The sequence below is a fragment of the Mesoplodon bidens genome (assembly GCF_964165515.1).
Source record: "Mesoplodon bidens genome assembly, chromosome: 1".
NCBI lineage: Eukaryota > Metazoa > Chordata > Mammalia > Artiodactyla > Ziphiidae > Mesoplodon > Mesoplodon bidens.
Window position 1 is genome coordinate 136,569,545 of NC_138176.1, and position 14,713 is coordinate 136,584,257.

At 36.7% G+C, this 14,713-nt stretch overlaps 1 protein-coding gene across 3 annotated transcripts in view; it reads right to left on the reverse strand.

Annotated features, from left to right (window-relative positions):
- The window catches only part of EXOC1 (exocyst complex component 1), a 64,395-nt gene that overhangs the window by 30,181 nt on the left and 19,501 nt on the right, over positions 1-14,713 (reverse strand). For all 3 annotated transcript variants that reach the window (XM_081227112.1, XM_081227111.1, XM_081227113.1), the window contains 5 exons: positions 13,502-13,689; positions 11,228-11,455; positions 10,887-11,019; positions 9,934-10,043; positions 646-795 (listed from right to left, as the gene is read on the reverse strand). In XM_081227112.1, coding sequence (XP_081083238.1) covers positions 646-795; positions 9,934-10,043; positions 10,887-11,019; positions 11,228-11,455; positions 13,502-13,689 — 809 coding nt within the window. The remainder of the gene's footprint in view (positions 1-645; positions 796-9,933; positions 10,044-10,886; positions 11,020-11,227; positions 11,456-13,501; positions 13,690-14,713) is intronic.

Sequence of the window (14,713 nt, forward strand, 5' to 3'; positions counted from 1 at the left end):
TATTTCTGGCTAATTTAATTCCACTCATTACTTAAAAGTCAATTCAAGTCCAATGTTTTCCATTAAGTTTTCCCCCGTGGCTTCCAGTCATGGACTTCCCTTCTCTACACTGCCACATATTTAAACTCATTCCCAGTTTAGCACTTTATTTTTTGCTGATTGTTTTAATTATAATTGCTCTTCCCAGTTGTCCCACAACCAGGAATAGAAATACCCATGTTTCTGTGTGCCTAGAAAAGTGGAATGTTTGTTTAATAATGAGGCACACTGCACTTGCTTAAAAGAACAGATTATAGATTCTTAGAGGGCAAATGTCTCACTTACAGCATCTTCATACTCCCTAGTTTTTATATTGTATATAAAGAAACTCAGGAAATAATTATAGCATTTAACTAAACTGAATGCTTCAGGCTACAGTATGGCCTAAAACTACATTATATTGGAAGTTCAAAATCTAGCTCTTCTCCACCCAAGTAAATAAAATAAATGTTTTCCCTGGCTAATGAGCACTTAGAAATTCAATTATTTCCTACTTTGCTAAGAATATACAATATTATTTCAAATGTCACCTGGGGAACTGAACACATGGCCTCTTGATTCTAAAAGATTATGCTCTATACTCAGTAATTGGCATCAAATCCATACCTTTGTTAGTCCCTCATACTTTCCATAATCGGTACTCTTTAGCCACTCCATCAGCTTGGCATATCGGAGCAAGTCTCTATGAAATGGATGATGATTAGGTAAAGTCAGTTCAGCAGAGTGCTGAGCAAGAGTTGAACTCTGATCATGGCCCTAGAATGAGTAAGTAAATAAATATCATAGACAGTATAAAGAAACATTGTTGTAACTAAAAATTCTAAACAGTGATCAAATATGGCCAAGCAAAACCAACAGCACATAGAAAAATAAGAACTGAGTACTTACTTGGCTTCTTTTATCATCCTGTGTATGTGAACTGAACACCACCACCATAAAACAGTCATAAACACACAAGAATGGTTCTCTGATAAATCAACTACTTGTTTTATCTTCTAAAGGAGTTGAGAATGAATGTTTTAATCAAGCTTGCCTCTCCATATCATTTTACAATTTACTAAGCAAATAAATATCATGATACAAACTGTATTAAGAAACACAGCAAATAAGGAAGTCATTCAAAACAAATTGTCTACATCTATGGTATTTCCATTGGAGTCTACAATATTTAAAGCAACAGATGAAAATATATAGGATATAGAATTTCGGAACTAGGAAGGATTACAGATGACTATAACCTGGGGTTTCCAGGATAACCCCTACTAATAATGTAATTTTAATTTTCCCAATAATTTGTTAAGCAAATAAATATATGATTTTTTCATCCTTGACATTATAAATTAATAAGTTTTCAAACAGCCTGAGACAGATAATGCTTCCTGACTTTTGTTTTAGAGTATATAGAACTAGTAGATCATCTGATCCAATAGAAAAATTGAAGAACAAATTGAAACTCAAAGAGTTAAGTGATTTCCACAGGTCACACAGGAGGAAAGCTAGAATCTGAACCTTAGACATCTGAGTCTCACTTCTGTTTTCTTTTAAAAACATGTCAAACAAATCATTTTAACCAGACTCAAAAATTGCCAAAGGTCAGGGCTTCCCTGGTGGCGCAGTGGTTGGGAGTCCGCCTGCCGATGCAGGGGACGCAGGTTTGTGCCCCGGTCCGGGAGGATCCCACATGCCGCGGGGCGGCTGGGCCCATAAGCCATGGCCGCTGGGCCTGCACGTCCAGAACCTGTGCTCCGCAGCGGGAGACGCCACAACAGTGAGAGGCCCGCATACCGCAAAAAAAAAAAAAAAAAAAAAAAAAATGCCAAAGGTCAATACAAACATTACATTACAGAAATGTTTTCTAATGGCCACATCAGAAGGATGACTGAGATTCCATTAAATCACAGATATTAGATACTAAGCATAAATAGATATTATAGTTTTAAGTCTGCTAAGGTCTCCAAATTGTCTTAACTAGATACACTAAAAGCAAAGAACATTTGACAAAACTGTTATAGCTTATAAATGTTTTTCAAACATTCTGTCTTTATTAATAACAATATTAGATATTTTTTCATTATCCCAATCTTCCTCATTAATTTTTCTCAATGACTTAAGACTCAAAATCATTGTTTATGTTCTTCTACAACTGTGTACTCAGACCATTACATGTTAAGTTATATTATTTAATTTAATGCCACGAAAGCTCTTCAATTAAAAACCTTCACTTCTCCTGCAAAATGGAAGAGTTAACATTTATAGAGGATTTTACAGTTTACAAAGATCTTTCACATATATTACTATTCAAAGCTTTCTTTTGCAAACAGCATTTTAAAGATCACCATCATTTGAAAATTCACTCTGATATAAAGAACATCATTACCTTCAAACTATTACTATTAAGATAGATTAAATGTTATTAGTGTTAACAGAAAGATTTTAGAGAAAATGGTTCCAAAATACCTATAGGAAACAGGAAAATCAAATACTTAAATTGTTTAGTTCAATCAATAATATAGAGGGACTTCCCCCGTGGTCCAGTGGTAAAGAATCCACCTTCCAATGAAGGGGACGCGGGTTCAGTCCCTGGTAGGGAAACTAAGATCCCACACGCCGCTGGGCAACTAAGCCAGTGTGTCACAACTACTGAGCTTGTGCACCTCAACAAGAGAGCCCGTGTGCCACAAACTACAGAGCCTGCACGCCACAACTACAGAGCCCGCACGCCACAACTACAGAGCCCATGTGCGCTGCCCATGAGCCACAACTAGAGAGAGAAAACCCGCATGCCACAACTAGAGAGAAGCCTGCGTGACACAATGAAGAGACTGCATGCCTCAACAAAGACCTCACGTGCCGTAACTAAGACTTGACGCGTCCAAAAAAATAAAGAAAATAAAATAAATTAAAAAAATATAGAAAACGATCACATCTAGAACATGTGCTAAGAATTTCATTCTTTATATATTTTTAAAATTAAGACATTGTTTAAAGTTTCTTATTATAGATAAGTAAATTAGTAACAATAACAATTTACTGAATGCCTACTACCATGCTAGGTTCTTTATATATATAAATTCTAATCCTTATAATAACTCTGCAGACTACTTTTCTCCTCATTTAAAAAATAGCAAAACCCTATTATTAATATAATTTTAAAATAATATACTAGATTTTCTCCAAGTTAAGCTAAGACAAATACATTTTCTAAGAACTTAGTGAATTATAAATTTTCATTAGTGTGTGTATATATAATATATATTATTATAATATAATATGTATTATTATATAATATGTAATGTATATATACAATATATATACATATACATATACCTAGAATTTATAATAAAATTAGCTAATTTTGAACACTTTACTAAAACCAAGCACTGTTCTAAGTGCTGAGCATATAACAACACATTAATCCTCACACCAACCCTATGAAGTAGGTATTTTTATTACTCCCATTCATTTGATAGGGCAACTAAGACGGCACAAAGAGGTTCACTTGCCCAAGGTCACCCAGGCAGCAGAATCAGGATTTGGAATCCAGGAAACTTGGCTCCAGCATCCATACTCTTAATCACTTTGCTTTACTGACCTTCTAACAGAAATGACACATTCATGTTAAATACTGAGCAAATTTTCAAGATTTGGGAACTCTTTCTATGTTATGGCATGTTTATTTTTATTTTCTTAAAGGAAAAAGAAAATATGAGCCAAGTTTCAACAAACATGAAAACCGATCTTAAGTAATCATAGTTCTTTCTAAGTTTTTAACCACATCAACCTATGTTTAGAAGATTGTGAAATATGCTTAAGGAAACAATTTTTGTGGCATGAACTGAATATTGTTGGTTTATTACACAGGTTTTATTTTGCTATATAATGTTTCTGTAAATATATGTTGAAAGAAAAATTTCCAAATTTAAGCATATAGCAAAACCTCCCACAACTTCAGTTTTTTCCTGGCTGTACTTTTAGCTCAGTGCATAATTGGTCTTATCATGTTGCTAAAGGTGGAGCACAGAATCATGAGGTCTCTGTAGAACCAAAGGGGGAAAAGGGGCAGAGAACAGTTATCCTTTCAAGACAAATCTTTCAAAAAACCAAAAAATTTTTTACAATGACATCCCTTTTGCAAATATTTCCTCAATTTTATTAGCCTTAATTTGATTGCCTGCTTCCAATATCAGAATCCTAATTAGAGTAACTGGTCTGATTTCCCCAGATGAATATATTTCTAGATACATGAATCCCTAGTAAATATGTAAGTTATGGGTAAGAGTCTATCATTTCAATGGAAGCTGAGTATGTAAAAAGATCTAAAAGAGCCAAAAAATTTTGCCAATTGTTAAAAATATTACTCTTATATTACAGTAAGAAGTGAATATTAAAGACACATTTCAAGTTTCATTAAAATGTAGCTATGTGGAAGTATTACTGTGAAAGTTGCATCACAGAGAGTGTGCTCTGAATCAGTGATTCCCAAATGTGAAGATGTTCTCACTGGCCTGCAGCAATAAGGAAACAAGAAAAGGATGGGAGCCAGTTTCTCATTAAGGTAAATGTATTAATTTAGAAAGTCTGAAATTATGTTCTTCCTTTTCTTTTAGTACCAAATGACATTTTAAAAATAAAACGATAGTGAAAGCAGATGGAGATATTTCTTTTTTAAGGTTTTTACTTGGTAAAATAAATTGGTGACTTGGTCAGTCTCCAAATTTAATTTTATTGATGTGTGAATTTTAAAAAGACCAGAAATCAGTGCCCTTAAATCACTGTTATGTTGTGGTCATTAGATTATTTCCACCGGATTCTTCTGTTCAGTAGTTATAATATTATATCTATACATTTGCTATAAACTGCATTGCACGAACTCTGTTCAAGACCTGTCTTAATCTGTGATGCCATATCTGACTATTTAAATCCTCAGTAAACTCACTTTTGATTAAACCTCTTTAGCACTTATACATATGAATATTATGTATATGTGGCTATACAATTAGCAATTTAATATACAAGCGTATCTCATTTTATTGTGCTTTGCTTTTACTGCGCTTTGCAGAAATTGCATGTTTTACAAATTGAAGGTTTATGGCAACGCTGTGTCAAGCAAGTGTACTGGCGCCATTTTTCTAAAAGCATTTACTCACTGCATGTCTCTGTGTCACATTTTGATAATTCTTGCAAAATTTCAAACATTTTCATTATTATATTCGTTATGATGATCTGTGATCGGTGATCTTTGACGTTACTACTGTAATTGTTTTGGAGCACCATGAACTGTGTCCACATAAGATGGTGAACTTTAATTGATAAATGTGTGTTCTGACTGCTCCATCAACTGGTCATTCCCCTATTTCTCTCCTCCGGCCTCCCTATTCCTTGAGACACAGCAATATTGAAAGTATACCAATTAATACTCTGATAATCGCCTCTAAGTGTTCAAGTGAAAGGAAGAGTCATACATCTCTCACTTTAAACCAATGATTAAGTTTACTGAGGAAGGCATGTTGAAAGCCAAGATCGGCTGAAAGCTAGGCCTCTTGTATCAAACAGCCAAGCTGTGAGTGCAAAGGAAAAGTTCTTGAAGGAAATAAAAAGTGCTACTCGAGTGAACACTTGAATGATTAGAAAGCAAAACAACCTTATTGCTGATATGGAGAAAGTTTCAGGGGTCTGGAAAGAAAACCAAACCAGCCACAACATTCCCACAAGCCAAAGCCTAATCCAGAGCAAGGCCCTAACTCTCTTCAATTCTATGAAGGCTGAGAGAGGTGAGGAAACTGCAGAAGAAAAGTCTGAAGCTAGTAGAGGCTGGTTCATGAGGTTCAAGGAAAGAAGCCATCTCCATGACATAAAAGTGCAAGGTAAAGCACAACTGCTGATGTAGAAGCTGAAGCAAGTTATCCAGAAGATCTAGCTAAGATAATTAAAAAAGGTGGCTACACTAAACAACAGATTTTCCAAGTAGATGAAACAGCCTTCTATTAGAAGAAGATGCTATCTAAGACTTTCACAGCTAGAGAGGAGAAGTAAATGCCTGGCTTCAAAGCTTCAAAGCACAGGCTGACTCTCTTGTTAGGGGCTAATGCAGCTGGTGACTTTAAGTTGAAGCCAATGCTCATTTACCATTCTGAAAATCCTAGGGTCCTTAAGAAGTATGCTAAATCTACTCTGCCTGTGCCCTAAAAATGGAACAACAAAGTCTGGATGACAGCACATCTGCTCACAACATGAGTATTTTACTGAATATTTTGAGCTCACTGTTGAGACTTACTGCTCAGAAAAAAAACCTCCTTTTAAAATATTGCTGCTCACTGACAAGGCACCTGGTCACCCAAGAGCTCTGATGGAGATGTATGAAGAGATTAATGTTGTTTTCATGCCTGCTAACACAATTTCTATTCTGCAGCCCATGACTAAAGAGTCATTTCGACTTTCAAGTCTTTTTTTGCGGTACGCGGGCCTCTCACTGTTGCGGCCTCTCCCGTTGCGGAGCACAGGCTCCGGACGCGCAGGCTCAGCGGCCATGGCTCACGGGCCCAGCCGCTCCGCGGCATGTGGGATCCTCCTGGACAGGGGCACAAACCCGTGTCCCCTGCATCAGCAGGCGGACTCTCAACCACTGCACCACCAGGGAAGCCCCTCAAGCCTTATTATTTAAGAGATAACATTTTGTAAGGCCACAGTTGCCACAGATAGTGATTCCTCTGATAGACCTGGGTAAAGACAACTGAAAACCTGTTGGAAAGGATTCACCACTCTAGATGCCATTAAGAACATTCGTGATTCATGAGATCAAAATATCAACATTAACAAGAGTTTTAGAAGAAGCTGATTCCAACCCTCATGAATGACTTTGAGGGGTTCAAGACTGCAGTAGAGGAAGTAACTACAGATGTGGTAGAAATAGCAAGAGAACTAGAATTATAAGCGGAGACTGAAGATGTGACTGAATTGCTATAATCTCACTTAATGGATTTTAACGGATGAGGAGCTGCTTCTTATGGCTGAGCAAAGAAAGTGGTTTCCTGAGATGGAATCTACTCCTGGTGAAGATGCTGTGAAGACTACTGAAATGACAACAACGGATTTAGGCTATTACATAAACTTAGTTGATAAAACAGCGGCAGGATTTCAGAGGACTGACTCCAGTTTTGAAAGAAGTTCTACTGTGGGTAAAATGCTATCACCAGCATTGCATGCCCCAGAGAAATTGTTTGGGAATGGAAAAGTCAATCATTACAGCAAACTTCGTTGTCTTATTTTTAAAAATTGCCATAGCCACCCCACTCTTCAGCAACCACCACCTTGATCCCTCAGTGCCGTCAACATCGAGGAAAGACCCCTCACCAGCAAAAATATTATGACTCATTGAAGGCTCAGATGATGGTTAGCAATTTTTAGAAATAAAGTATTTTTTAAATTAAGGTGTGTACAATTTGTTAGACATAATGCTATTGTACACTTAATAGGCTACAATATAGTGTAAACATAAATTTTACATGCACTGGGAAACAAAAAAATTTGTGTGACTTGCTTTATTGACATATTCACTTTATTGTGGTGGTCTGGAACTGAACCTTCAATGTCTCCAAGGTACTCTGTATACACTGCTGTAGAGCTTTAACTACATTACTTTTAACACCTCCTCACAAGCATCTTGAGGGTGGGAGTCATTTCTTATTCTTATATATGGATGACAGTGAGTACAAAATAGGCATGCAATAAAAATCTGGTGACTGACAAAGAGATAAACCATAATGCGGTAAGCAAATTTTCCCAGCTAGTGTGTCCCACAACCAGGAATAGAAATACCCATGTTTCCCAACTCTTTTGCTAGGTGACACAATGCATTAAATTTAACACACAGAAAATCTCTTTTCTATACTTGGGATGTCGTCCTCCACCTTCTTCAGCACATTCTAGGTTGTTGCAACATTCTGGTTTTCAACATGCATTACTCACGTGTAACAATACATTTTAGATTTTCAGAACTCGGAAGCATTCACTTAAAACAAAGCCATTAGTTTATAAGGCAAGGAAGCAAAATCATAAATAGTAGCATGTTACAGCAAACAATTAAGGGTGCAGAAAGGATTATCGTTTATGGACTAGTAATTTCAGTACCATCTACAAGTGTGGCCTATATTACTGTTAACAGGATTATTTTTAAAAACTAGGGAACTGTGTAGAAATAGATATTATTGAAATAATACTGTAAGTCAAATGTGCATTCGTATTTCCTATGTGATTTCTAGGTTTACTTTTTTCTTGATGCTTTTCACGTCAAGTAAAATGTTAAGAGAGTCTTCCCCAATTTCCCCCTTGCATGCTTAGTTAGATGGTCTTCCTTTATGCTCCCACAGTACCACTATCATAACATATACCCCCCCTCAGTCCATCAGTCTATTACATCTCCCTTCTCTAGACTGTGAGTGACTTGAGGGCAGAATCAGCCTCTCATCTATTCCAAGTAAATGGCTGGTATGCATCTCTAATCACTTGGCAAATGATTTCTAAATATATGAAGGAGAAAGTGAGTGAGTGACAGAATGACAGGAAGAAAGGCAAGCAGAATGAGATTAAATGCTTTTTTGGCCTAAATAAACTTTTTGTTATGGGACATTAAAAAACTGCTATAAATATGGTTAACAGGTAGCTTAAATCAGTAAATTATAATCTATAAAGATTCTGCTGCTGTTAAGTTTAGTAAACTTTACAGAAAAAAGAAAAGAATCAAAGAAGCTGGAGCCAAAGTTGATGTACTCACAGGCACCGAAAGAAAGTAGGACCTGTTATAGAGTTGAAGGAGGGCCTGAGTAAACTAATCAGAAATAAAATATAGTAAATACAATTGTTTTAGAATACTACAAAGTGAAAACAAAATAAGAATCTAGTATTTCAGACAGCATTTCTTGATGAACAGAATTTCCCTCAATTTTTTTTTTGCCCAATAACCCTATTAAAATAAAAGAGATGAAAAATATACGAAACCTAATGTATTAAAATGCCCAGGGCCTCCCTGGTGGCGCAGTGGTTGAGAGTCCGCCTGCCGATGCAGGGGATACGGGTTCGTGCCCCGGTCTGGGAGGATCCCATATGCCGCGGAGCGGCTGGGCCCGTGAGCCATGGCCGCTGGGCCTGCGCATCCGGAGCCTGTGCTCCGCAACGGGAGAGGCCACAACAGTGAGAGGCCCGCATACCGCAAAAAGAAAAAAAAAAAAAAAAAAAAAAAAAGCCCAGATATTAAAATGCCTTCTATTCAAATCCAAGGTACCCTTAATAATATTATTAGCATTATTATCATTGCCACAACCTTAATTATAACATCCCTTTCCATATAAAAATGCAGGCAAAGGGTTTATATAAGATTAAATCAACTGGAATTTACAACTGAGTCATTTTTCTCATATATGTAAATACATGAAGCCAATGAAACACTTCAAACATGGAATCAAGTCCTAGTTCTCAATTCAAAACACTGAAAAATAAAACAAGCCAAACAGTAAACATGTAACAGGTTTGGACTTATTTTTATAAATAAGAATGTCTAAATGGTATATGCAACATGTAAGCATAGTTATTTAAAACTCAGGGAGTTTTAGCTAAAAGGAACTAGACTGTCTTCCTAAGGAGGCCACTGAGGCCCCAAATACATCTACGAGCAAATATGCACATATTTGCTCGTAGATGTATTTACAAATATTAAAACTTAAAAATATTAAAAATATTAAAATCAAAGAAATGTGTGCAGGAATATACTGTGATCCCAATTAAACACACTAAAATTTTTTCTGGGAATTTAATTTTAAGCTAATATATACTAATTTTAAGTTAATATATATATAAACAGGTTACAAGAACATGTCAGTATTAATAATAAAATAAAATTACCTGTTGAACAAAAACATTGTTGAGGTGACTGGCTAGTCTCCGGGCAAAATGCTCTCGCAAATCACTGAAACGCTGCTGTTGCTGTTTGACTGCCAGAAGCATGTCATGGCCTGAAATCATAACATTTTTTGACTTATTTAATGCGTAAAAAGAGTTCCTCAATGTTTAATGAATACCTTTATAACAGTATCCATATTTCAGTTTTGAAGAACCCAAAGTTTTACTGGTTTATTCGTACGCTTTGTAAAAGAAAGGCAAGGGGAAAAAAACAGTATAGCACAGTGGTTCTCACAGTGTGGTCCTGCCTCAGCATCACCTGGGAACTGTTAGAAATATGGATTCCCAGGTCTCAGCCCAGATCTACTGATTCTGGAGGTGGCACCTGGCAATCTGTATTTTCGTAAGCCTTCTAGGTCAGTGGTCCCCAACCTTTTTGGCACCAGGGACCAGTTTCGTGGAAGACAATTTCTCCACAGATGGTGGTGGCGGGGATGGTTCAGGTGGTAATGCACGTGATGGGGAGCAGCAGATGAAGCTTCGCTCACTCGCCCGCTGCTCACATCCTGCTGCGTAGCCCAGTACCTAACAGGCCACGGACCAGTACCAGTTGCAGCCCCGGGTGTTGGGGACCCCTGCTCTAGGTGATTCTAATGCAAACTCAAGTTTTGGAACTGCTGGCATAGCAAAACCATATGTCATCTACTTTGTGCTAGGTCCTATGGACAGTACTGAAGAAAAATCCTGGTGTTAACCAGTCATTGATGGTCAATCAGAAGGAACTGAAATGAACAATTTCTTAGTGCTAATATGAATTATGTTTGATAATAAGTGAAACTTGTTTTAATAGCTAAGAATGTAACCCTAAACCACTTGCCCCATGCACTTCTTGTCAAAAGCTTTATACTAAGTCACAGGCTTAGTCTCAGGTTCTTGGGCAGATCTTATTGTCACACCTGGTCGAAGAGCCACATTCATGCACTGCAGAAGGGCATCCGCGGCATTGGTACAGGCCTCGATGCCCCTGGAGGAAGCAAGATCTCCTTCCTGAAGGGCCTTTATATGACCTTTGGCCAAGTCCATGTGGTTCTGGAATATATAAAAATACACTGTTTGTACATGTACTCTTCAGGAAATTTACAGGTAAGATGCTACTCAATCCTATTACTAGGTCTTTTCAATTTCAGTATTTTTAAATCTTGCTCTCCTAAAGAAATTAGAAAATGTTTACAAATGGGCTTTACATATTATCATTAGATTTTTTTAATTGTTGTTGGTAATTTATAATCATGCTTACCACAAGGAACTCTATCTCTGATAGGAGTTTTACATTATTAGTGTTACTAAGATGAATCAGGTGGTTGCTCTCAGAGATCTGATCCATTTGTTCTTTTACACTTTGGAGCATTTCCTCATAACTACTCAGTTTCAATTCAATCTGATCCACCTCCTTTAGAGCCTCATCCAGCAACTTCATTAGGATGTTTACTTGTTTTTCGGAGGCCATGATTGACTGGATGTTGGCCTACAAAGTTAAAAAGATAAGTAATACTTCGTATTCTTCAAATGTGTAAAAGAGGTATAAAAATGAAATATTGATAAATCTCTGACAGCAGAGTAACAAAGGTTGACATACACATTTAAACATCTAATTTATCACTTTGTGTTTACATTCCACTTTTTTACACAGTATTTCAGGAAAGTACGCTTTCCTTTATATCAAGGTTAGGGACCATACCTCAGTATTCATATTTCTGCAGACTGAACAAGTAGGGCTCTGCCCCACGATGTATCATCAGTAATGGTATATTCTCATTTCTATAAATTAAGTGGCATTACACTATGCCATCTCTGATACTCCTTCTAACTCTATCAGCTATAAAAATTTTCTATACTCTGTAATATTTACATAAAACCCTAAACAAAAGCAGAATCATCTATGTTAATACCTTAGTCAAGAGGGTAACAGTAGTATGCCAGTCTTTGAAGAATTCATGGAACTAACTTATAACTGTTGTATGATTTGTACTAACAGGATGTGGAAGAGCCTGTTGCCATAAGATAGCTCCTTCCATGGTATTCTTTCTTTTCTCTTTCATTTGCGACTACTTTTTTTTTGAGGCAAAGCAGTAACAAACCACCATCCCTTTATTAATGTTTTCTAAATGATTCTGACTATTGATTCTGAATTCCCTGAAATATGGAAGCTTTCAAATCCAAAACTAAACTGCAAAGTAATATGATGACTTGCAACACAGATGTAATATTAACTAGAAAAGAAAATACAAATCACTAAGCCACATTAAGAAGGCAGATAACAAATATGAGGAAAAAATTTGGACAAGGAATTAAAAGTATCATTGTACAGTTGATGCTATAATTTCACATGTGTTATATTACACACTACTCATAACTCAATTATAGGTGCAGCCCAACTGTAAAGGCAGCAGGGCTCAGACCCACTGACATCAAGCAGCAGAGGTGGGCTTGAACTGACCCAGGACAATTCCTACTTTAACATCTTGAAGTCTCTTCTAGGCCTTACTTCCAGAGGGTTTTATAGATTTGTAAGCTTGGACTGTTCGTGTAAACTCTGGGCCTCAGTTCAATCTCATAACTCTGTATCTTTCATGTACCTTAACATTCTTTAGGTCTTTAAATATTTTTTATTCTGAGGATTTTTTTTTTTTTTTTTTGCGGTATGCGGGCCTCTACTGTCGTGGCCTCTCCCGTTGCGGAGCACAGGCTCTGGATGCGCAGGCTCAGCAGCCATGGCTCATGGGCCCAGCTGCCCCGCGGCACGTGGGATCCTCCCGGACCAGGGCACAAACCCGTGTCCCCTGCATCAGCAGGCAGACTCTCAACCACTGCGCCACCAGGGAAGCCCTGAGGATTTTTCTTAAATGCATACCTTGTCTAAACAAAACAAAAAAACCCCCAAATGTTCCCATTTTAGGTTTTTCTCACAACAGAGGTGCTACTTGCAGCTTTTTACTTTCTAAAAAAAAGTAAATAAAGATGTGCATTTAGATACAAACTTAGAAATGTGCGTACAAATGAATAGAGTCTATTCCAAAACATTTCAGCAGGGGAGTCAAACATCCTTTTCCCCTGGCTCTCTGTTTTCCCCACACTATCTTGCTCTCTTTGGGTACATGATTCACTTCTTTCGGCCCAATTTCTCTCTTTCTAACCTGTACCTATTTTTTTTTTTTTCAAACCACAAAAACGCTATTCTTTTGCACTGAACTATTCTGAGGTGTTTCAGAGGCTGGGGGAATCAACCCTCAAGTTGGTTTCAGGTTGGCTACTTTTTACTTCCATCACTTCAAATCAAGAAGCTCCCCAATCCAGAACCTCAGCCAACTGCCTTCATTGGCCTATTAGGAATGGTTGTCTTTTGAACAAGAACAGTGAAAGACTGATGGCAGCTGGTAATGCACTTATAGAGAAAGACAGCAATAATCACACTACCCAGGCTTAAGTGCTCAGGCAGTAAAATATAAACATCACCAGTCTCCTCAATCTACTACACACACATCACTAATCATAGATTACAAGAAAGGCTTACCCCATCTAGCACCTGCAGCTCTCTGGACAACCTTTCTGCAAAGGCCTCGGCATTTGAAATTGCATACTCACAGCCTTCCATCATTATCTCAATATCCTGCTCTTCTCTTGCATTTAACTCTTGGTATTCATCCACTGCTTCTTCATCACCTCCTGTCACACTCTGATTTTCTCCACTTGGAACAGATTCTTAAAGAGGGTAAAAATTAAAAATAAAGTAGTCAAAAAAAGTAGGATGGACAATAGCACTGTACTTATAGGTAAGGTCAGTTATAATCACAGGTCACATTTAGTGGCTGAAAAATAGGAAAAAATGATTCAAAATATATGAAAAAAACCCTTATTATTATGAAGAACCGCATGTGTTAACATAATTATCTATTATAACAAAAGCATGCAGTCTAATTCATTGACTTGTGTTAAAATAGGCTTTAGTCACAGTTTCCCAAAACATAATCAAACTATAAAACAAATACAAAACCAGAAACAAAGCACGTGTGCAAGACTAACCTTTTCCCCCTACCTAAAGTGACTGTTGCTCTAACAAAACAATGATTATGAGTTCAGGACACATGAAAAACAATTTGCTTCCCTTTTTTTCCCAGGTAACATTTTCTTCTGTTATCTTTTTTCTTTTTGTCTTTGGTTTGTTTTTTCTCCAAATAACTTTCAATTGAAATTTTAAAAATGCATCTACAATTCACAATTTATTTTGGGCACTGAAAATATTAACTGAATTTTCTACTTCTTTGTTTAAAAAATTTTCACGTGTTAATAAAATTTCTAAAGATCAGCTAATAGAAACTTTCTCAGTAACTGTACACTGTAGTAAGAAGAGTAACAACTACACGGCTGAGTGAAATTACAAAAATTTAAACTTTTCCTGCTTCAAAACAAAAGACCACGAGGTCAAATCTGAGATGCTTTCTGGGTAAATGTCTCAGTTCAGTTTTTTGAGAGAATACACTCAGCATGTGGGATTTATATAAATCTTTAGGTTAAGAGAGGTAAAATGAAAAAAATAATTTTTACCCCTAAATAAACCTCGAAACAAAGTCACTGATTTTCATCAACTCATGTGACATGTTAAAATGACAAACACTGGATGTTTGAAATATTATTTTGTATGAAAATGAATACTTGCATTCAGCGTGACATGACATATGTTCATTTGTCCTAGAACAAAAAACACCTAATTCAAAATAACGAACAG